General features: G+C 38.7%; 1 protein-coding gene across 3 annotated transcripts in view; it reads left to right on the top strand.

Moving 5' to 3' along the window:
• LOC124775103 overlaps nucleotides 1–13,795 on the top strand; it is a 227,946-nt gene extending 214,151 nt beyond the window's left edge. For all 3 annotated transcript variants that reach the window (XM_047249926.1, XM_047249925.1, XM_047249927.1), the window contains exon 8: nucleotides 7,760–13,795. In XM_047249926.1, coding sequence (XP_047105882.1) covers nucleotides 7,760–7,938 — 179 coding nt within the window. In that variant the 3' untranslated portion in view covers nucleotides 7,939–13,795. The remainder of the gene's footprint in view (nucleotides 1–7,759) is intronic.
• Nucleotides 13,796–25,671: the final 11,876 nt, after the last annotated feature.

Raw genomic sequence — 25,671 nt, 5'->3', positions numbered from 1 at the left:
ACCACCTGGCGCCTCAGTTGGATCAGCGTTCGTGCTGGACGTGCAGACCGCGTGAGACAACGCTTCATCCAGTCCCAAACATGCTCAATGGGGGACAGATCCGGAGATCTTGCTGGCCAGGGTAGTTGACTTACACCTTCTAGAGCACGTTGGATGGCACGGGATACATGCGGACGTGCATTGTCCTGTTGGAACAGCAAGTTCCCTTGCCGGTCTAGGAATGGTAGAACGATGGGTTCGATGACGGTTTGGATGTACCGTGCACTATTCAGTGTCCCCTCGACGATCACCAGTGGTGTACGGCCAGTGTAGGAGATCGCTCCCCACACCATGATGCCGGGTGTTGGCCCTGTGTGCCTCGGTCGTATGCAGTCCTGATTGTGGCGCTCACCTGCACGGCGCCAAACACGCATACGACCATCATTGGCACCAAGGCAGAAGCGACTCTCATCGCTGAAGACGACACGTCTCCATTCGTCCCTCCATTCACGCCTGTCGCGACACCACTGGAGGCGGGCTGCACGATGTTGGGGCGTGAGCGGAAGACGGCCTAGCGGTGTGCGAGACCGTAGCCCAGCTTCATGGAGACGGTTGCGAATGGTCCTCGCCGATACCCCAGGAGCAACAGTGTCCCTAATTTGCTGGGAAGTGGCGGTGCGGTCCCCTACGGCACTGCGTAGGATCCTACAGTCTTGGCGTGCATCCGTGCGTCGCTGCGGTCCGGTCCCAGGTCGACGGGCACGTGTACCTTCCGCCGACCACTGGCGACAACATCGATGTACTGTGGAGACCTCACGCCCCACGTGTTGAGCAATTCGGCGGTACGTCCACCCGGCCTCCCGCATGCCCACTATACGCCCTCGCTCAAAGTCCGTCACCTGCACATACGGTTCACGTCCACGCTGTCGCGGCACGCTACCAGTGTTAAAGACTGCGATGGAACGCCGTATGCCACGGCAAACTGGCTGACACTGACGGCGGCGGTGCACAAATGCTGCGCAGCTAGCGCCATTCGACGGCCAACACCGCGGTTCCTGGTGTGTCCGCTGTGCCGTGCGTGTGATCATTGCTTGTACAGCCCTCTCGCAGTGTCCGGAACAAGTATGGTGGGTCTGACACACCGGTGTCAATGTGTTCTTTTTTCCATTGCCAGGAGTGTATTTACGAAGAGTAAAATTATGTAGCCATCTTTGTACATGTTTTTCAGAGAGGTTAGAGAATCATTTGTTTGATTGTGGGGTACCTAGCTAGTCGCATACCTGAAATACAGTGTGACACAGACTAACGGGAATGTTTGAAATGAGTAGTGGCAGCCATGGACTGGTGGCAGCACTGCGGGTTCGTGACAGTGAGTAAACAGTCCGCCATTTCAGTAATCGTGGATCAATGGAACAGACAACAGCATGCGTTAGCCATAAAAAAAATGTTTTATAAAAACAATGATAGTTTGGTAGCAGCGCATAGGGAGTTTCAACGTTTTTATAATTTAAGACGGCATGATGCTGTTCCATCAAAACACAGATAAAATGCTGGATTAATAACTTAAGAGACCAACAGGATGACCAAGAAGTGGACATTCTCCAGTGAACGTTGATGTTGTATGCGAGTCTGCCTTACGGAGCTCATGGCATACAATTTGTAAGCAAGCAGCAGTGGTTGGAATGTGTCTGGAGTGTGTTCGTAGAATTCTTCATCTTGATTTAAAATTTCATCTGTACAAACTACAGATGGTGCAACAATTGAAGGACAAAGATTACCAGTTACGATTAGGATTCTGTCAACAAATGATAGCAAAAGTAAACAATGGCAATGAATTTCTAAACAAGTTGTGGATGTCAGATGAGGCTTATTTTCATCTCGTAGGTTATGTGAATAAACAGAACTACCCTTACTGGGCAGACACAAATCCTAGTGACGTTCATGAGCGCCCTTTAGACGCTAGTAAAGTGACAGTACGATGCGGTGTTTCATCACATGGGATTATTGGACTGTATTTCTTTGCAAATGAACGGGGAAACACAATAACTGTCAATGCTGATCTTTACGTGGAGGTGTTACAAACTTTTGTTACACCTGCATTGAACAGCTTTTCCAGTCGTTCAAGAAGCCTTGTTTCAACAGAACGGAGTGAAATTACCCACTGCATGACAATCGATGGCATATGTGTGAGAATTGTTTGGCAACCGTGTGATCTCAAGATTTCCTGGCCTCCTAGATTGCCAGATTTATCTGTGTGTGATTTTTTTCTTGTGAGGCTACCTCAAAAGAAAAGTCTACACAACTCAACCAAGATCCCAGATGAGTTAAAATGGAGAATTTGGGATGCAGTTCACAGTATCCCAGCTTAGATGTTGCAGCGGTCAATGGGGAATCTCAACAGCAGATTTCACGAATGTATTTGTGCAGGACGACACCATCTAAAGGACGTAATTTTTAAAAAATGGTAAATGCCATCAATATTTTGTTAATGGCAAAGATGTAAGGCTTCAATTACTATGAATGCAATTTCTTTCCTCTGTCACATCTTGTTGTATTGGATTGTGGAAATTTTCCTGTTTTTCAGTGTCACTTTGTATTTGATATCAGCTGAATCAAAAATAAGCTGAGCTTAAGTTAACTATTGCTTAACTTTTAGGAAAGCAAAGTTATTGGTAGAAGAGTTAATGTTCCAGAAAATAATGCGACACTGATATTCAAAAGAATCTGTCAAGTTCTACATCTACATACGTACCCTCCAAACTACCGTACCACTACTAGTCATTTCCTTCTCTGTTTCACTTGCAAAATGAGTGAGGGAAAAACTACTGTATGCTTCCATATGAGCCCTCATCTCTCTAATCTTACGTTTATGGTCCTTAAACGAAATGTATGTTGGCGGTAGTAGAATCGCTCTCCAGTCAGCCTCAAATAACAGTTCTCTAAATTTTCTCAGTAGTGCTCCTCAAAAAGAATGTCACCGTCCCACCAGTGCTTCCCATTTAAGTCCCTGAAGCGTCTCCATAATACTTGGGTGTTGTTTGAACCTACTGGTAACAATTGCAGCAGCACACCTCTGAATTGACAGAGAGAGAGAAAGCACATTTTTATGAAACTGTTGTAAATCACCAATTTGGTCTGAGGTCACAGAATTTGAAAAATATTTTAGGAACAATTGGTATTAATCAGCATGGCATTAGTCACATTCGCTTTGGAACACATAACCTATCAATTCCAAAACCATTCATCTCTGGATAAAACTTTTTCTGACTTTTTTGACCATCGTTTTAGAAACTCCTTACTGTGCAGCTGAATTTTTGATGGACAGCTGTTCAGTGTCAGTATTAGTGAATATTTTGCAATGACTTTGTGATGTCCTTCATTAATCCTTACTGAATTTTGTGAAATTTTATGAAAGTTAATAAATGGTGTCACTTCAAACCTTATTAAAAGTGGGGTCTGGTTTATGTTCTTCAGTGTTAATCCAACGGAAAAATATAATAGAGAAGTAGTTAAAATTCATTTGTTGAAATGAATTAACATCACTTACCTTTGTCTCATTGTCCATTGTAGGTCCTTTGTCATTTAGGTAGCTGTGTCAGTAACGAAGTGAAATCAGAAGCGCATTCTAAGGTCCACTTAAGTTCCGTTTACGTGATTTATCTCAACATATTTGTCAAAGTTGCTCATAAAAAATTATTCAGTTTTGCAGTAGCCCAACACCTAATATAACAACTTCACATTTACATAGTACAGTAAAACCCCTTTTTAACGGATCTGTAGGGACCCAAATATTTTCTCCTTAAATATGGGTTATTCTAAATTGGGGATTTTGTCAGAGTACATGGAAAGAGTTACCCAGAATCATAATTAAAGCATGTTTGAGTGACAGTTGCTATTTAATTACAAATTACCAATATCCTGTGCTACAAATTTAAATGCAGTAAATATACAATTACTACACTTCTAACAGAACACAGCCTTTATTTTTTAAAAAAAAAATTCAAGAAGTTTTGTTCGTTTTGTCTTCTTGCCAAACATCGGTTTACCTTTTATAAATACCAGTAACTGTGATGGAGACAGAGCAATCGCAAAAGAAGACTGTTTGCTGCTCTCATTTTGACTTGGAACTGATAAGTGGATGGAAATGGTCGTTTACGGACGCATGTCTCACGATATGGTCCACATCTTATGGCTTGTCCTTAGTTTGTTTGCCGTAGCTTCTTTCACTGAGTGAGCAGAATCATTTTATTACTACTAGCTGCATTATTTGCACTGTCCAGATTGAAATTGGTGTGGTATGGAGGAGGCAGTATTACACTGTGCCTTTCTGCTTTAGCCAGTTTTATTTAGGATCTATTGGGTGCTACAGCATCAGAGTTCCATTAAATCGTATCACGTCTAATTTCGATCATTATATAACATTATCTCTACATGCTGTTGTGCACAGCATTGACATTGCTTTAACTAATGCAGTGGATTCTTTGGCGTGTTGTCAATCACTGCAGTTTAATTTGGACAGATATTTTGCAATAGAAAATCAGAAAATCATTCTGTGACAACTCTGGCATGAATTTTTTTCTATGATAGTCCCATTACTTACGGGAACAAAACAGTTTGGAATGAAGCCATAAACAAAGCCAACAAGGAGGACTGTGGTTTTGTTGTTGTTGTTGTTGTTGTTGCTGTTGTTGTTGTGCTGTACTGTATACTCGGCGTAAGTCAACATGTGAAACATACTAACCCATGTCTCATTGAGGGTAGTAATAATAATAATAATAATAATAATAATTGAAATGAAATGTGGCACTCAAGGCAGGCATCTAGTGGGACCTCGTGGGCTGTACATCACACCACTTGGTGATAAATGCCAATGACATAATTCCTGTAATGGAAATAGCACGTGAAGACAAAGTTGAAGTGTCGACTGATATCCATTTAATAACTTCATATCTATGAGACTGAGAGGAAGTTTCTTTAATGTAATGTATTCATTGCATTGATAATACCCATATGTATCGGCATATTGTGTTCTGCTGAAGCGTGTCCATTTTTTATACTCATTCTTCTTGACTAAGGACTGGACAATATAGCGTATATTTCTGGCAAAATTTGCGTGTATTTTGTGCAAAATTCACATCTGTGTCATGTGCTGCAAATTTAAATACAGTATACACAAACAGGGGACAATTATTGAACTATATGAAACAAAATTGTCACGACTTCTGAACGGTTTGCATTAGAACATTCAAAGTGCATGGTTGGCTGTGGGGCATTATAGGAATTAGTATGCACATTCATGGTTGGGTTTAGTGACGATGTCCACTTTCATATGGATGGGTTCCCCAATAAGAAAAATTTGCACATTTGGGAGACTGAGAATCCGCTGTTTGTGCTGTAGTAGTCCCTTTACCCTCAGTGAGTGATTGCGTGGTGTGCAGTGTCCAGTCACGGAATAATCTGTGCATTATTCCTTGATGCCACAGTAACTACCGAACAGAACATGAAGGTTTTGGAAGATGAATTCATCTCCATTATTCAGGGTAACCCCGATTTCAACAAGATGTGGTTCATGAAAGATGGAACTCAATCCCATCGAAGCAGGAGTGTGTTTGATGTCCTGGAAGAGCACTTTAGGGACCACATTTGGCTCTGGGGTACCCAGAGGCCACTGGCATGGGCCTCAATTGGCTGCCATATTCTCCGGGTCTGAACACAAGTGACTCCTTTTTGTGTGACCATATTAAAGAAAAGATGTACAGCAATAACCATAAAACCATTGTTGAGCCAAAACCAGCCATTCAGGAGGTTATCGATGGCATCTATGTTCTGACACTTCGGCAGGTTATGCAGAATTTCACAATTCGTGTGCACCACATTACCGCCAATGATGGCAGACATATCAAACTATCATAAGTCCAAATATCTGTAGTGACGTTTACATGCTGAATAAAGTGTGTGCACACTGCAGTTTGTAACTAATTTATGTTTTTTGTATAGTTAAATAATTGTTACCTTGTATGTCACATTTTTGCAGAACACACTCTTTGTGTTTTGGGAAAATTCAAGACGACTTGTTTGCTTTCTCCTGTCATCACACTGTATTGACAGAAGTTGTCACTCCACTTGGTTGATGTCGGTTGTAATGGACTAATCTACAGTAAAAGACGAAGTGTCGTCCCTGACAGTCTCAGGTCCTTGTAAAGCACCTGTGAAACTTGATGCAACAGCCGCCTTCTCCTCTTACTTCTCTAGTACATGATCGTTGGTGCCACCATCAATTCCTACCTCACAGTGTTTCTTCACTGAAATTTCACACCTCAGTCACGTTCATCTCAAGTGTAGAAGTGAAGACATCATCGTCACAAAAACAAAGTCCTGGAATGTCACATTTTTAAGAACATCTGTGATTTCCTGTGGAACAATGTCATCTTCATCAGCAACTGATGTACCACAGCTAGCCTTTGCAAAACAATTTAACACAGTCTTTGCATTACACAATTCGATGCAGCAACAAACATTCTCTCAAGGAATGTAATTGATTTCTAGATGGCTGTTATCTTGTATTTGGCATTAATGGAGTGTATTATGCCCAGATCCAGAGGCTGCAGATGATTTCTGCAGTCTGGTGGAAGAAACAGAGCATTAATATTTCTCATAAATGTTGTTTCCTTTGGATGTACAGGCATCGGTCAATCAGTAGTACTATTTTCCTACCTGCTGTACTCATTTTGGCATCTAAATGCCTGAGAAATCTTGTAAATATTCGTGATGTCATCTAGGCATTGCTGTTATACTTGTTAAGTACAAGGTACAGTCTTAATGTTTTAAAACAGATGAGTTTTTAAAACAAGAGTTTCAATTTCCGTATTATCAATAGTGGCAACTTCTCACTCCCATCGCTATTTGCAGCATTATACTGTTTCTCCAGTGGCTTAAATTTACTGTGTCCAGAGCCTCACTGTATCCTCTTACACATTGAAATGAAAGACTGACATTTCTCAAAATGATCTAACTATTTGTTTGACACACTGAAATTTTCAACACAGGTCTTCAGGGAATTTTTCTGAGCTTTCATCTGTTGAATTGTTCCGCTTACAGGAATGCTACCATTTTGCATCCTTGAAACCATTTTAAAAGAATAGTTTCCACATCACTGATCATAGAGCTGCAAATGTTCCTCCTTTTGCAGCCAGAGGAACTGCAAGCTTTGATATTTAATACTGCTTAGTTTTTTTTTTTTTTTTTTTTTTTTTTTTTTTTTTAAATGGTGTGGTGCAATGAAGACTGTGCCAAATCATACTTTTTTTTTCCATGTCTGAAAATTTTTTGTTGCGAATGACTTTGACATCGTGGATGAACATCAGGTTTTGCTCAATTTGTAAGCTTCCTGTGTTTGCAGGCCATAATTCCACAAAAGCATAAAACCTATGAACTCAACTACAACAAAGATAACACTTAAAAAAACAGTACTTGACTAATATTGACTAACAAGAAGATAGGGATGAGAAAGGGAAATGAGCATTATCATTTGTGATATGTTATGTTGAGACTGTCTTACTTAATATTTGTTCTTGTATTTATGAACTATTTAAGTTAGAGAATGATGCAGTTGTTTTAACAAGTCAGAGCTATATTTTGTATTGCAGTGTCATTAAGTTTATGGTACTGCTGAAGCTTTATGTGAAATGAAAATTAATTAGTACATAGAGCACAGTTAAAATTAACTAGTGTTTAGCTTCTCATTGTACTGCTTTATTTGTGTGTTTTGTAATGCCTACAGGTTTGGTTTTTGATCTGACTGGTTATTGGGATCTTTCCTTCTACTTAGCTGGTGTTTGGATTGTTTTATCAGGCATTCTCATTGCCCTGATACCCATCACGAAGAATCAAGTTATATGTGGCAAAGGAACACTTGAATTGGAAAAAGAACAAGATCAGGACTCTGTTGATGTACCATAAAACTTCTTAAGGAAAAAAATCATTTTCATGGAAAATGAGGCATCTTGATTCATGTTTGAGGCACATAAGAACCTCAGCATCCTGTAATACTCTTATTAGGTTGTGACACCAATCTAAAAAAAGCTGTTGGGTAAATGTTATGTATGTGAAACTTGTTTGTTGCAATTGTAATAAATAGCTTTAATCTCTTCAGTGACTGACGACCTAATGATAAACTGGCTTAATATACACAATTTCCATCAGAGGAACTTCACTTTAATAGATTTTCACAGCCTGATTATCAGTAAGGAAGAATGCTAAATAGGTTATGTTCAATTATTAATTGTATATTTGTGTATAATATTTAATTTTGTCTTATATTAAGCGCAATCAATATGAACAGAGACTGACCATAACTGGAGAGGTTCTTACTGGATTTGATAGTATTTGGTTTCTCTTAAGGATAAGAACACTTACAACCACGTTTATGATTGCAGAGCTCCAGGATAGTCAAAATAGCTATTTTGTAGCCAATAAATTAGTGTCAAGTGTCAGAGGTTGATGTTCACAAGGGGATAACGTGCTAACAGCTCTGATTATAATATGCAGTTATGGTCTAGGCAACACCAAAACACTGACAGTAATTTAGTAGTGACAACACAAATTCTTTTATCATTTTAGTATTTGAAATCATAATCACAGAAATAAAAACAAAATCTTTTGACATACCGTGTCTAGTTGAGTAGAATGTATTGGATATTATTGTGTTCATACAGCATGTGAAACACATTTGACAATTATACAGTGTGTCTTAAACAGATTGAGGCTATGCTCTTATAAATGCAGGTAGCATTAATATTAATCCTTTAAATTGCTTGCCTGTAATTAAAAATTTAATATACTCCTTCTTTTTACAAAGAAAGAATTATAGAAGTTCCTGAACTTTTTGTGAATGTTGTAGTTGCACAATTAAGTGGAAAAAATTCGTAGCAGATCTACTTCTCTCCTACACACATTCTTAGCTTTGCATAGCATAACAGTTATTGCTCCAAGTTTGACAGTTATTTTATTTTCATTGATAAAAAGTTATTGTTATCTAAATTAGTTGCACTTAAGTGTTAGATATGAGCAGTTAAAGTTAAAATGATCTGAGTGAGGAACAATTCCATAAATTCCCCAGAAAATGTGTCCAGACCTTAAATAAAAAGAGTACTCCATTAATTGGTTTAATTACATATACAGTTGTCACACCATAACCTACCGGAATCAGTTTTCTATTCTATGACTACTTATACCACATATATGCGAATAATATAATTCACCAAATAATCTGCGCACCCAAATTTTAAGGGGGGGGGGGGAGACTGGTTTTAATTTGTTTTTGTTTATACATTGTGTATCTTGCTGTTTAAGTGCAGCTTATATATCGAGTTGTTGCAGGATGGATGTTATGCCTCCGGGGGTAATAACAGCTAATTTTCCCTTTTTGTAACTTGTCTCGCACTTCCTCAATTCTGTCTCTAAAAGCTGCCCAGGACTGACATGGTACATAAATTCAGTAACGCTACAGGGTGACATTGCCAAACCATGCCACCCAGTCAACCGCAAGGTCATTGTCCATCCGCCCCTTCACGTTCACTGTCACCAATATGGCTTTCAGTGATCTTTTTGCAATAGTTTCTTTTACATTTTACGTTAGGTGGTAGCTATCATCCATTGCCAGTTACACACATCACTGTACACCTTTGCCACTCATTGCTGCCAGTTCGAATCATGACGCTGCAGTCCCCTTGGATCTGTATTAGCAACTTGCAATAATATAAAGGAATGTTTGCAGTGCAAATTTATCACTTAGTGATGAAAATTCACTACTTTTCCTCCAATCATCTGGCAGCTGTTGAGCAATGGTAGTTTTGCTCTGGAAGCCTAATCCATTGTGATGGAAAAATATTGATAGCCAGCCCTAGCTAACATTGAAACCGGTGATGCTTAGTTCTTTGGCTGAAGCCAATGCTTTGATTTGGCACCTTTCACTTGTCACTGGGCATCCACATTGTCACTTCTTGCCCACGTAATTGCAGAGCCTTTTTTCGAGATCCATATGCTTTGCTTTTTGGCTGTGAAATCGCTGGCGATTACAGTTTGTTTCTTGGAGGCGCATTTTGTTTTTTCACCATTCGCAAATAACACTTGCTCACATCCTACTTTATTCCCACTGCACGGTTTCCAATGTTCTCTGCTCCTTCAGTAATTTCAAGTTTTTTTTAGCTGTGTATGAGCAGTATTGAGAACATCCATAATTAATTAGTGGTTAATGCACTTCTAATGTGCTATTGATGTCACAGACTGAGGCCACGACAACACTATAGTATAATGGGATCTATTGTTGGAGGTGGACAGTACCAACCTTATTACAATTAATCTACACAACCCAGCATTTCATCCTTAAATTCAGGGTAAAAACGAAGCCCAGACTACTCATGTCTATACGGTATTTGAACTCTTCGATTTTGTGCTGAGATTGATTTCTAGATTCCTTATTCTAGTGAACATATAGCAGTAAGAGTACAAAGTGTATTTGGAATGGGATGTTGCATTCATTTGTCGTAGATAATTTTCTGAATGTTTTCCATTTGAGAATCCCTAACACAGTACTTGAAAGTCTGCTACAGTTTTTCTATAATATCTTCTGTTTTCATCAATGTGGAAGCAAACTATTCTTTACCCAAGTCTTTTTCGTTTGTAAGGATGATTTTTATCTTAGAATCATTAAAAGACTCATCCTAGGGCTGTGAAGAAAAATCTGTTAGAACGACTATTACAGTGGTAGAAAATTATTTATTTCATTTGACTGTTGTTGCAATTTGAAATGCAGCAGCTGCTTCTCAATTAGTTGGTTTGGCATTGTTATAGTTTTTCTTTGGTTCTTTTTTACTTCTGGAGAAAATTTTAAATTATCCATAGAAAAATATTTTAAAACATTGTGTTTGGAATATAATGTGACTTGTGGCTCCCAGTTTTGCAATAGAATTGAGAAAGATGTAATAGGATCTGTCTGCTTAATTGATTTTTCCCTCCTCTGCATTTCCTGAAATGGTTGATTGTATTAAAAGTGTGACGTTTAAGACTGTGAGCTATCAGTGAGTTATTGAGTTATCAAGTGAATTATTGAGTTATCAAGACAATGAAAATCTCAAATGCACATACTCATCAGTGGAAATTCACTTGGGAAACTGAATTAGTGGAAATAAGAGGTGAAATGAGCTTCATGTATGATAACAATATCTTAATGTCCATGAGTAAGGCATATGTTGAACAAAAGTAGTAGCTAATTGGTGGCTACTTGTCTCTAAATTACTGATGTAGTAAAATATGACGTTAACAATTGGATGTCGATTGTTAACCATTGTGATTAGAACTTCACAAGTGTATAGTAAATGCTGAAACCATGTCTACAATAAATCCTTTTGGATCTTCTGAATCTGTAACGACATTTTGCTTTCTTTTCTTAAGACACGAAATTTGAAGGATGTAGCAAAGAATTCTGCATCTTCGTCAATCATCCCGTTGAAAATTTACCTCCTGTGTAGGAGGCTTTTAGCAAGCTAGACAGTTCTGGATGTGATGTTTCTGGGTGTCCAGTCATATACTTCATTTAACTCATTTTTGAATGTCCTGTTGTAAGCATAATAAATTTGTTGTTAACTTTTGCATACAATAATTATTACACGCCATGCTGAATGACAGAATAGTGGTTTGCATCCTTGTGGCCTACAACGAACCACACCAGTATATTGATGCCCTTTTTCTGTGCAGTACAGGTGTAACAATTTGTACATACATGATTGTACACGATGACAATGTATTCATTCCAGCTTTTGCTGGAGATAATGAATGTGAATTTCCACACCATTAGAATTTCAAACTTTCCACAGAAAGTTATAATCATGCATGAAGTTTCTGATACAATTGATAAGTACTCCTATTTGACAGGGCAGATTTTTTTAAACATCACATAATTTTGGACTAATGATAAATGGTAGTATTGCACAAAATGATTTTTTTGAAATCTGGAGATGATCAGAATTCATTTAGACTGGTTACTCTCCTTCCTTGTGCTTCAATAATTATTAGTCTGTGGTAGCCTTAATTTCAGTTTATTGTGATCTTAAGAGATTAATATATTAGCATTTATACAAGGAAATTTGTAATTTTGATAGCATAGTTTGTCAAGCTGGTTATTGAAAGTGCATGAAGAAGTTCACAGAGAAAGTTTGATGCTGTATTGAAGAAATAGATCTTGTGCCTTTTCTTGTCTATATAGTGTATTGATTGATCTGTCTTCGCCAGTCATCATTCACATTTCATTGTTAAAATTAAAATTAATGTATTTACATAAGCAAATTGTTGTTTGTAGTATTCTCAGGACCATAATTGTATTCATTAGCTTTTTCATAGTGTCCTCAATTTATATGAAATGAGACATTACTTTTACAAATTTATTCTCAGAACTGTTCTAAAATTATTGCACTCAAATGTAGTGCTTCGTTGAATTTTGTAAAGTCTAAACTAAAGCAATAATGTTTATTCTACTAGCTATAATTATTTTTGTGTGTAATGTCTTTCATATGCTGTTATGGCATGTGATACATAGTGGTATTAATTAGGAAAGCTCAAAAAAAGGTAATTACTTGTGAAGATTTCATTTGATTTCCCAACTCTGTTTGAAATTACACATGACATGTACATAATCTGTGTCTTTCAAGTGAAGTGCTATATCTTTTAATTGTATTTATCTTGCTACAGTTTATCTCACTTTCACATTAAGAGTAGAGGAAGAGAGAAATTGAGACGAGGAAACCTTCATGCATGGAAATAAGATTCTCTCTCCCCTACATTACGGGTTATCAGACTGTTTATTTTTGGTAATCATGCAGTTACATTCTCTGCATTTGTTTAATACTGATCAGATGCTGTAAAGCCAAAGTGATATTATTTTACAGATGACATATTTCTTTATTTGATGAAGAGTCAGTGAAGTATCTATGATCAAACATTATTACGCCTACTTTGAAATGTAAATACATACTGAAATTTTGTTCTGATACAAAATTCAGCGACTGAAAATATTGTGGTTGTAATAATTATATATATCACTGAAATCATTTTTTTTAATTGTTCATATCATCTGCCATGTTCCTCTCACTAAGTGTTAGGCAGACTAGGCTGTGATTGTGAAGTATTGTTTGGTTTGTTGTAGAAAGTTTCTCTTTATTTCTGTCAAAGTACAACTTACATTACCAAAGTCCTGCTCAGTATTTTAAGTAGATTCTATTGAAAGTACTAATGTAAGTACTCACAATTTAAAGACTGTAGTAGTATCATAATTATACATTTATTATTAATTCATTTAGTAAAAAAAGAATTTATCTTGTAATTTGTTAAACACAAATTAAAGGGGGCTGTCAAGTTTATTGGGTGTAATGTAGTGCCTTTCAAAATGAAAATTTTAGAAATACAGGTTTATTGTGAGACTGATCTCTTGTCTTTTTTTGTGAAATAGTATTCATTGGTATTGACTTGTTTAAAATTACAAGAACTCTGATTGTGTATGTCGCATTTTTGCCAAGACATAAATTTCTCAAATGTAAGTAGTTACAGTAAATGATTGGTAAAATTACTAACAACAGGTTTCATTGTCTCAGAGATGATTATAGTTACAAATGAAGCAATAATGTTAAAAATTTATATATAAAAATTTTTTGATGGCCAGTTTGTACATATTTTTCTGTCCTCAGTGGAGCAGATGTGTTGAGTCCACAAGTAAAACAAGCAGCTACTGCAGGCCAGTTGCCTGGCCTCATTGAGTTTAATCGTACCTTCTGGGCATTTTATTTCTATTCCATTCAAAATTCCAAACAGTATGTTAAATTTTAAACCCTTTCCCTCAGGCCAAAAAGCACTATGAAGCATTGTCTGTTGGTCCATTATGGATTGAGGAACTTCGGCTGGTATGTATTTCTTGATTAAAAAACCTTTACCAACATGAGTAAGGTAGTATCTTTGACAACGTTTCGAGGACTGTATGTAGGCTCAGTCAGTGTCACCCATTCACAGGAATCTGTTGTGTAACGATCGGATTTATGATAACCAGTTTTAAGGCACCATTCGATAAGATTGTTAATACGATAATAGGGTATGGGGCCTGAAGGTGGCAATATTGAGCTGCCGAAACTGGTAGCATGTAAAATAAAATAAACGAAAACATACGGCTGATGGTAAAGTTTTTTGAATGAAGAAATAAAGCATTGTGGTTTTCTTAACTCTATTTTGCATTAATAGGTGCATCATAATTATGAATTGGCTACAGTTACACAATCACATTATTTTCTGTGTGGCATGAAGGCATTTAGTGAAAACTCTGTAATGGGTAATTGGAAATCTGTGAAAGTTAGCAATATTGAAGAAATTTTAAAAGAAATTTATTGACTGCATGGTTATTTAAAACTGTTAAGACTGGAACCTGCCTCATTGCCTTTTGCAGACCGAACTTTTACATTGGACGTCCAGCAATGTGTGGAGCAGAGATTTTGTTAAATTTGGAAAGTAGGAATGTGAGGTACTGGCAGAATTGAAGCTGTGATAGTGGAATACTTAGTAAGTAAAAATATTGCCTGCGAAAATCAAGGTGAAAATAATTTACTCAGAGCCAGAAAACTGATGTTATTGAAGTCTTTCAGTTATCCGGATGATGTTCTTAAATTTCTCTTCCGTCCCACTCTCAAATAGTGCATTTAAATCTTTCCAGTTCAGCTCCAATTTTTCTTATTTAATTACAGTGAGCAACTCTCCCTTTGTATGTGGGCTCCGCCTTTTGTAGATGGGCACCAACAAAATATTTTCGCATTCAGAAGGGAAAGTTAGAGGTTGATATTCCTTGAGAAGTCCTGCCACAATGAGTAGTGTCATCATTTAATGGGTGCCACATTAACTTGCATATTACATCCACAGTGCTCCACCCCACCCCACCCCACCCCGCCACCCTGATGTGGACAGATAAGTGTATAGTGTAGACAGTCTCTTTAGTAGTCCGTTGCATCTACAGAGTGTTCTGTCAATAAATTGCAATCTTAGCTAGCTTCCCCCAACAGCATTATCTATACGATTATTCCAATTTAAGTTGCTCGTAATTCTAATCCCTATGAATTCAATTGACTTCACAGCCTTCAGATTTGTGTAGTTTGTTGTGTAACAGAAATTTAGCAGATTCCTTCTATTACTCAGGTAAATGACTTCACAATTTCATTGTTTGGAGTCAATTCCCACTCTTCATCATACAGATATTTTGTCTGAATTATTTTGCAATCACTTTTGATCATCTGATGATTTTACGAGATAGTAAATGACAGCTTCATATGCAACAGTCCTAAGAGAGCTGCTCAGATTGTCTCCCAAATCATTTATATAGATCAGGAACAGCAGAGGACCTATATCACTTCCTGGGAGAGCACTATATATTACTTCTGATATACTCGATTATTTTCTGTCGGTTACTGTGAACTCCAATGTTTTGACAGGAAATTATGACTCTAGTCACACAACTGAGATGATACCTTGTAGACACACAATTTGATCAGAAGTTGCTTGTGAGGGACGGGGAAGAGGTCTCCTGAAACCATAAAAATATATCAGTTTGAGATCCCCTTACTTCGTGAGAATAAAGAACTAATTTTATTTCAGAAGAAAGATATTTTCTGAATGCATGTTGGCTATTTATCAGTAATTTGTTTTCTTCATAGTAATTCATAATGTTCAAATGCAGTATACGTTCCAAAATCGTACTGCAAATGTAAGTTAGTGATGTGTAATTAAGTGGATTACTCCTATTTCCTTTCTTGAGTATTAATGTGATTGTGCAGCTTTCCATTCGTGATCCATGGGCCTTCTGTTGAGTTAGTGGATGTATATGATTGTTCGGTATGGAGCTATTGCATCAATGTACTCTGAAAGGAACCTAAATTGTTTACAATCTGGATGAGAGACATTTATTTTTTTGACCCTTTCCAGCCCAGTGGTTTCAACCTGAGAGTGTGTTTTTACTTTGCTTCTATATGTGGACCACTGGTTTTATCTCGAATACAGCGCACACACTGATTATTCACACCTAGCGTCAGTGCTGACAGCTACTTGCAGCAGAAAAGTGATTATTGAAGGTTACCTGTGTTTTTAGTGTAGTGTTGCACAGATTACTGGGACATGCAGCCCAATTTGTGACGTCTCTACAGCAGACTTTTGGAATTTCAGGTAGTGCTTTGTTGTTATGCTTCATTTAACAGTCTTTGGAAGATGTTTTAGTAATAAATTATTAGTAGTAGTTTCATTTCTCACAAAAATACTGATGGTTTCAGTTTGAAACCTCCGGGATGTAACAACTTTCATATGGTAAGTCTGTATGCAGGCTTTTTTCTTTATAGATCGTCAGTATGGATAGCAAACCACCACCAAGAGGAAACCAATGATTTAGAATTCATTACCTCAGCACTGGTGTGCTAACGAACATACTGAAATTCCAGGTGATACAGAGTCAGCTGATGTGGGTATCAAAAGTGAATGTGACAAAATTGATCAGCAGTCACAACTTCACCTGAAAAGAACATAGTTGAACTTTGAGCGGATGTGGGTGAAAGTGATGATGTGTGTAATGACAACAGAGAACTACTGGAGCATATCGAATGGGTGCAAGAGATACATAAGAAACTATTGAATTTTCACATAATTATGGCCCAAATATGCTTCCTGACAAACCCAACTCCATTGACATATTTGGCTGCTTACTTGGTGATGATTTACTAGACAGACCCACAACTTGGCAAAATGAAGAAATTTAGTGCCATCAATTTATTAATGGTTGTCAAGAAATATCCTCTATATAGGGATTATTGGTCTTCTCACCCAGCTATATTTCAGTTCTCATGCCTTGGAACAGATTTTTGTGGTTGCTGGGGCAAAAATGTGAATAATGATCAGCAGCCGAAAACAGCAGAGAAAGGCTACGATAAACTGTTAAAGGTGCCCCTGCTACTGGATTATCTTAGCAAGAGCTATTCTGAAAGTTAGAAGCCAAGTTTCAGCCCTGTACTGGGAAAATTGGCCAGGATATAGAAAAGTGTTTCGGTTCCCGAGTTGTAAAACACTTCAGTTTATAATTTGCAGGAAAATATCACAAGATGTACTTGATAATTAATTTGCTCCTGTACCCCTCATGCTCGATCTGAGGAAAAGGAACATATGCTTGTGGGGCAGTGAGGAAAAGGAGAGCTGAGAGTTGGGTTCCCAAAATACTTTGAGAATCAAAAGAACATGTTTTGGGGAGAATTCCAGTTTTGATGTAGCAGCCAGGGTATCAGCAATCAGTAAAGTTTCTTTCAAGTTTCCACAGTGTTGAAAACAAGCACAGCTCGGAAATGTAAAGTTCCTATGCAGAAAGTTGTCCAGAAATTGTAAAGGATTACAATGGCTATATTAGACTTCCAAGACAAATCAGAGTGGTAGAAAAAGGAAAAAGTGGTGACAGAATTTTCTGGCACTTTTGTCACTGTTGCAAATGCCTTCATCATTTATAAGGAACATTGCAGTCACATGCAAATATCCTTAAGACAGTTTAGACTCGCTGTAACTGCTGACCTAGTTGGAGCATCTTAATCTTATTCTAACCACAAGAGGTCTCGGTTCGAGCAGAACAGATTCAAGCCATTTGTTGCACCAGATAAGTGCTTTGACAATGCATTTCATTAGCCAGGAAGAGGACTGTCTCAAAGATCTGCACACTGTAATATTGCCAAAATACTGATCAAATTAGATCAACCTGGTATGTGGATGCGTGTTTTAATGAAAACAAAGAACTGTTTCACTGAATTTTACAAAAAAAAAAAAAAAAAAAAAAAAAAAAGTAGCCATGAAAATCATCATAATGACTCAGTGGTTTCACTGTGAAACTCCCAAAAATGTTTTATTATGAAATTAAAATTTATTATATCATTGGTTTTTGTAATTCTAACAAACCTTCCTGATAGACAACTGGCAACATCAAGATTTCTACAATTTTCACCTAATGGCAAAGAAGGGAGAAAGAGGACGACCCATACGAGGAATATCTATCTTACTGAAACCCCGGATGACCCCCACAAAAAAAAAAAAAATAAAAAAAAAAATAAATAAATAAAAAAAATCATAAAACTAGAAAATAGTATGTTAGTAGAAGCAGCAAACATAAATATAATTGCAGCCTATTTTAAACTGCACACAAATGCTGTAGAAATAATTGACAAAATAGTCACACTCATCAAACAATATGACAGCAAACCCACCATTATTGCAAGCGATCTCAACTGCAGAATAGACGCGGAGACTATAAAACAAGACTAGTCATTGAAACCCTAGAAGAAGATGGTTTCACCCTACTGAACGATAGACTGATATCTACATATATATACCACAATGGGTAAAGCAGCATTGACATCGCATTAACAACAGGAGAAATAAAAGGACGTATTAAACCAATGGCATGACTCCATCACTCCTATACAAAAGCACATTCAAATGAAGATAAAAATAAATGACGTCATGTCACCGCCAGCAAGAAAGACCCACCAAATTGCACAAAGAAAAATAGATAAAGAAAAATTAACAAACCAGCAAGAACAAATAACACAAATAGAAACTTTAATGAGGGAAGAAGACCTTGAAAAAGCAACGGGCAAAATAGGAGACCAGTGATACAAACAAACCCAAAAAGAAGGACAGCCAAAAGATGGGTCGATGCTGAATGCTACAGCGAAAGGAACACTGTTCTAAGAACAGATTAAGAAACCAGCATGACGAGAAACATGCAAACTATACACAGAAGAGAGGAGAATCTACAAAAAACTAATAGAAGAGAAGAAAAAAGAATACATAGAAATAAGAGGAAAAAAGAGAAGCGGATGAAGCAGAGAAAGACCCATACACACCTGCAAGACCAAGAATACTGGCTAATACACCAAATATAGACATGAAGGAATGGGAAGATACTGAACAAACAACGAATCAAAACACCCCCAAAGAAAGAGAAACATCAGACAAAGGTAAAAGACAATGTGTGGGAACCTCGAAACGAAGGTGTGTGTAAAAGATCAAACCATTCAACGCATTCCCGGAACTTTGAAGAACTTCAACCCAACAGACACAAACAAGTACAGAGGCATAGCTCTGGAAAATATTCAGTTCAAGATGTTTTTGAAGATAATTACATAAAAATCAAAGCCTGTGTGGACAGTCACCTCCCAGAATGACAAACGGGCTTCAGATCTGGAAGATCAACACTACAACAGTCAGGCTGCTTCTAAACAACATTGACAAAGCGCTACAAAAGAAACAAATGTTCTACACAGTGTTCATAGACTTTACCAAAGCCTTTGACCTATTGGAAAGAGATCTCATACTCCAAAAACTGGAAAACACAATGGGAGAAGATAGCGTATTGGCAAGAATAATCGAGACAATCCTTGAACACAACTTAATCACAATATCAGACAACCTCTCTCTTTCGAACCTCATTCTGCAATTGAACGGGGTCTTACAGGATGACCCAATGAGCCCTTTGCTGTACATTCTTGCCACTGAAGAAGTACTGCAAACTGGAGAAAATGAAGATGATGTGTACATATACACTGACATCATAGCCTTACATTCAACACATATACAGAAGCTGCAGGAAATCATTGAGAAAATAGACAAATGGTGCAGTGAACACAAACTACACATAAACATAACAGAAATTGTGATTTTCAGAAAAGGAGACAAAACACCCAAGATCGCGGAAATCAACTGTAGAGGACAAAAAATAAAAATGTCATCAGACTTTAAATACCTAGGGGTGACATTGCAACTAACAGCCAAATGCTTCACAAAATATACAATAGAACCAACAGCCAAATGCTTCACAAAACACAACAGAATGTGCAGCCCAAGCAATAATAGCAATACAGGACATCAGAAACATCCGCCTACCCAGTCTAGAAACGGCCATGAAATTATTCAGCACAAAAAATTGGAAATCCTGGCCTATGGGATGGAAGTTACATGGGACCAACTGACAGAAAAAAATCTAGATACACTAGAAAAGGTTAAATTGACTTACCTAAAAAGAGCACTAGATGTCTCAAGGACGACAAGATCTACTCTAGTGTACCTGCTAGTGAGAGAGACATTCCTAATTGAAGACATCAAACTTTGATATATGATGCCATACACCAAGGCTTCCAGAAATCAACTGAAGATCATGGAGGATAAACAAGAAAAAGTATGGCCCGAGTTCTGTGTTACCGAAGCAATGATGAACCGCTCATGGATAGCACCAAACTTCGAACTGCGACATGTTGTAACTAGATTTTGTACTCACAGTTTTCATCACCTAATTTGCAGAAACAAAACTTAGAATGACCCGACCACAACATGTATGTTTGAAATGTGTAACGAAACCTGTGAACGATATCACACAGAACTGTGCAGTAAAAGAGTGAAATCTATAAATGAATATGTAAATGTAAAATGTTGAGCGAAGTAACTGCGTATGGCTATTTGGCTGCAATTTTATTAAATAATTTTTGTGATAGAGAGGATAGATTTATAAAGAAATATTTATTCGTGGGCTGCAAAGCATGATTTAAGCTGCTTTTCTATACACATAATATCTCACATTGACAGTTGTTCTCGATTTGAATTGTGGAATATGTACTTGAACTTCTGTGGTGAAGTAATTTGAGAAAGCCATGTTTACTAACTCTGCTTTAGTGGCACTGTTATCATTAACTTTACGTTTGCTGTTGCACAGTTAGGCAATGATTGTGTTTCACCGTTGGTGTATTTTACATACAACCAAACTCTTTTATTTTCTGCTGGATTTCATTTTGTGAACTATTGGAAGCATCTCACACTGAAGTTGGCACTAAGTTTCGAGCTATGGTGAAATGTTGCCAGCTTTGATTTTGTATTTTTTAAAATTTGGCATGCCTTTCTTGTTGCTTCCACAACAGTGTTCTGACCTGTTTTATACCATGGTGTATCAGCACCATCTCTTAATTTATTTGGTATATACCTCTCAATTACTGTGAATAGTATTTCTTTAAATGTAAATATTTGGTCTGCACTTACACAGTCAGATAGGGAGTGGAGAGTGTCTCACAGGAAGGTGTCTACCAAATTTTTTATCTCTTTCAAACCACATTTATTTTGTGTTTATTTTTGGTGAATTTGAATCTTAAGGTATTCAGCCTAGTTACAACCACCTTGGGGTCACTAATCCCCACATGCATCAAGATGCCCTGTGTTTGTCCAGGATTATTTGTTGCTAAGGGATAAAGTATGTTTTTGAAATCATTTACACTTCAAATGGTCTCCACTCCTGAACTGATCATTCAAAATATTTTTTGGAGAAACCATTTAATAAGATTTTGGATGATGTTTTATGCCTACCACAGCCTTTAAACATGTATTTTTGCCAACATATTGAGAATAGAGTGAAGTCGTCACTAGCTGTATCTGTATGAGCGTGTCACCTATTTGAAATGACTCAAGTTTTCTTTAAACTGTTGAGCAACTGAATTTATCAGGCAGGGGATAAGGAAACTGAATCAGTTATTAATTTATTCCAGTTGTTAAGTATAACCACCATCAATACTAACAGGATCTATCTACTTCAATTTCAATACAAAGTAAACTGTTTCTGATAGTAATAAACACTCCACTACCAACTGCGTAATATCAAATTGTAGTATTGACAGCCAGACATGAATACTGTCAACTTACATGACATTGAGGAATGAAAATAGGGGTATCCAGTTTACAAACATAGCAGGGTTTCAAAAGCTGCTGAAATATTAAAGTATGTTAGTATTGTGAGGAAGAAGTCTTTTATGATGGCTCCAATATGTAAAACATTCTCCGTTTTCTTGCTGCATCAATTTGGGATAAAATCTCTAGCTTTTGATGATAGCCTCCATTGTCCTCATCAGGAGCAACTGACTGTCTTCACTGCTGCTGTGGTGGCCTTATATAGCCTATGGACAGCTTCTGATCGGTCAGCGATTATGTACTGCTGTCGCAGATGCGGTCAGTGTCTGCGCTGGTGGTGCCACTGCTTCTGTGGTAATGTAAACACTGCAAGGATTTCTCTGCATCGAGTGCTTGTTTCTGTGCACTGCTCAGATAATATCCACTATCACGGTTAAAGTTCTTCTTGCTTATTCTTATTTCAACAGCTTTCTTAATAACAGAATCCCAGTATGTGGAGGCATGGAACAAAATTTTTGTTTCATCAAACAGTATTTTATGTTTATTAGTGTGGCTGTGCTCCGCAATTGCCGATTTCTGTACTTCTGCATTTTTAATATGTCATTGGTATTCTGCACAGCGGTCGGAAATGGTATGAATGGTGTGACCTATACGATTGCTTCCACACTCACAGGGGATATTATAAATTCCAGGGACCCTGAGGCCGAGACTGTTCTTAACAGAGCACATCATCTCCTTAATTTTCTTAGGAGGATGAAAAATTGGTCTTACACCCTGTCTGCCCAGGACTCTTCCTATTTTACTGGGTATAGCGCCACAGAAAGTGTGTGTTCTGAAAGAATGGCTAGGAGCACATGACATAAAGGCAGTGTTCTCCAAGAAAAGGAAATTTAAAAATGCTGGACACTCACAGGATGGACCACCGATTGCCTGCTCCTCGGTCAGGGAGGACATTCTCTTCTCTGGCTTCTGCTGGGGATGGGGCTCTGTCTTAGAGCACCCCTTCCTGGTGATCTCAGGACAGGGAGCTTGCACCCTCAGGCCGGAGGAGAGACCTGTGCTCTGAGGGCCCCAAAGCCACCTGCTCTCTGTCGGATCACAGTATCACTGCCTCCAGTTCGCTTATTGATAACGCCTCCTCCCTCACTCCAAGGGAGAAGAAGAAGCAGCACAAGTCAAAGGATGTGGCTTCCCTGGCTTCCTAGGAGGCTTCACCCCCTCCACCTTATCCTGAATCAAGATCCAGTTTTCATGGATGTCATCCCATCCCTGTTGGTGACGACCACTGACCAAGTGACATGACCTCCCCTCGGTTTCTTTATGTCTCACGACACCATAATCCAGTGGAATTGGAATGGATATTATCATCACCTCCCAGAAATACAACGCCTTGTTTCCTCCTACTCTTTGTTCTGTCTTGCTCTTCAAGAAATGCACTTTCCTGATGACCACTCTCCAACATTTCATGTTATTGGGCATACTGTTGGAACTATGCTGGTCAAGGGATAGTGTCTGGAGGGCTCTGCACTTTGGTTTGCACCGATGTCATTAGTGACTGGATCCCCCTTCGTACCAACCTGGAAGCAATAGCGGTTAGAGTGCAGACGACTCTGGCAATCACCGTTTGCAATATCTACCTCCCTCCACGTAACTATCTACCTTAATACAGCAACTCCGGCCCCTGCATCTTCTACTTGGGGACTTCAAAGCACACCACCCTTACTACATACTTAGATTCGTGTCTCCTCAATGACTGTTTCCCTACACACATCAGTGCCACTAATGGAACCTTTACTGCTATGGACCTCACAATCTCCACCCCTGCTCTTGTGGCTTGCCTGTAGTCATCTTTGTGATAGTGACCACTTTCTGTTGATTCTGTCATTCCCCTGCAGCCACCAGGCAAACAGGTCCTCATGCTGGGCATTCCACAAGGCCACTTGGCATTTATATACGTCTGCTGTGCACTTTGACACACCTCTTTTGAATTGCATTGATGTGGTCGTACAGGGCATCTCTGCCACTATTTTTCATGCTGCTGGCACTGCTGTCCGCCTATCCACAGGTCACCCTCTTCGTCGACTGGTACCGTGGTGGACCAAGGATGTAGCAGTCGCTGTACAGCCAATGTGTGCTGCAGTGATTAAAATGACATGCTTCACAGACCAGCCTCCTTGCTTTTAAGCATCTCCATGCTAAGGCTCATTACCTTATTAAGTGCAGTAAAAAGGAATACTGATAGTGCTATGTTTTCTCCCTGGAGATGTATGGCTCTTCATCGCAGGTTTGTTCTAAGCTCTGTAATCTTCTGGGCCGCCAGCGACAGTCAACTCTCCAGGGCCTTATCCTCCAAGATGCTGTGTCTGCTGATCCATTGGTCCAACACATCGCAACATGCTTTGCAACAGCATCGGCATCCTCTTCCTATTCTGCAATCTTTCTCAGCACAAACACAGATCGAACAGACCCCCCCTCCCATCCCTCTGTTTCAACCCTCACCGAGCTGAACGCTATACCGAACCCTACACTGAATAGGAATTCTTGCAGGCTCCTACCTCTTTACATGACACTGCCCCAGGCCCGGATTCCATCCAGAACCAGATGATCCAACACTTGGAAATTAAACAAGGGCACTATCTACTCAGGGTCTTCAACTGCATTTGGCTCAAGGGTGCCTTCCCCTCACAATGGCGAGATATTATAGTTATCCCCGTCCTTAAGCCTGGGAAGACCCCAACGTCTCTCGACAGCTACCACCCAATTAGCCTGATGAATGTATTTTGTAAATTGCGTGAGGGGGTGGTAGCTTTCAATTATGTTGAGTACTCGAATCTCAGGGCCTTTTGTCCCTGTATCAGTGTGGCTTCTGGGAAGGACGATCTCCAACTGACTATTTACTTAGATTGGAAACTACAATCCGACAGGCTTTTACTAAGCATCAGCAACATATCATGATCTTCTTTGACCTAAATAAGGCATACGACATGGCCTCTCACCATCACATTTTAGTACACCCCAATCCAGAACTTTATGTAGGCAACCAGCTCCTCAGTGTTGCAGCACAGTCCCATTTCTTGCGTGTTATTTTTGATAAAAACCTGACGTGCTTACTACGCATTCACCACCTACAGACTACATGCATGCGGAAGCTTAATGCCCCCTACCTCCTAGCTCACACATCTTGGGGTGCAGACCATGCTACTTGTCCATCTTTACTGTACACCCTGGTCTTGTTCAGACTAGAATATGGAATCACAAGCTGCGACATCATCGCGATAAAACACAGTGACCCGTATATGTAATAAGTTTCTTTAATTTACGCCTATGGTAACAATCTTTTTTGTTTAACAGGTCATTAAAGACCAAAACCAGTAATCTGTTAAACAAAAAAGATTGTGACCATAGACGTAAATTAAAGAAACTTAGAGTATGGAAGTCAGGTTTATGGCACAGCGGGTCCTTCCACTCTGAAAATACTTCATCCCATTCACCATTGTTGGGTGTGTCTGGGTATTGGTGCCTTTCACACTAGGCCTGTTGCGAGACCCCTCACAGAAGCAGGGATTCCTGCTCTACAAATACGTTGAAGCTAACACCTGGTTTCGTATGCAGTCGCCATTCGCAGATTCTGTGACCATCCCATGTATCCTGTCCTCTTTACAAGCGAGGGACGTCTCCCTCCTGATCATTGTCCACAGGTGGGATTGCCGGTTGGAATTCGTCTCACTTCCTGCTGTCAGAATCTCTATTGTCATCCCTCTTAGCCATTCACCATAAAAACAGGTTTAGGACAAGGAGATTGCTTGGCACCCCTGCTGTTCGACTGTGCTTTAGAATACATAATGAGGGAATGGTACAAGGTTAACCCAAAGAACATCCAAATTGGAAGACCCAAAGACAACATATGTTTAAATTGTCTAGGAT

The sequence above is a fragment of the Schistocerca piceifrons genome, chromosome 2, assembly GCF_021461385.2.
Source record: "Schistocerca piceifrons isolate TAMUIC-IGC-003096 chromosome 2, iqSchPice1.1, whole genome shotgun sequence".
Taxonomy (NCBI): Eukaryota; Metazoa; Arthropoda; class Insecta; order Orthoptera; family Acrididae; genus Schistocerca; species Schistocerca piceifrons.
Note: the sequence above shows the minus strand (reverse complement) of the source record. Positions and strands in the feature narration are given on the sequence as shown.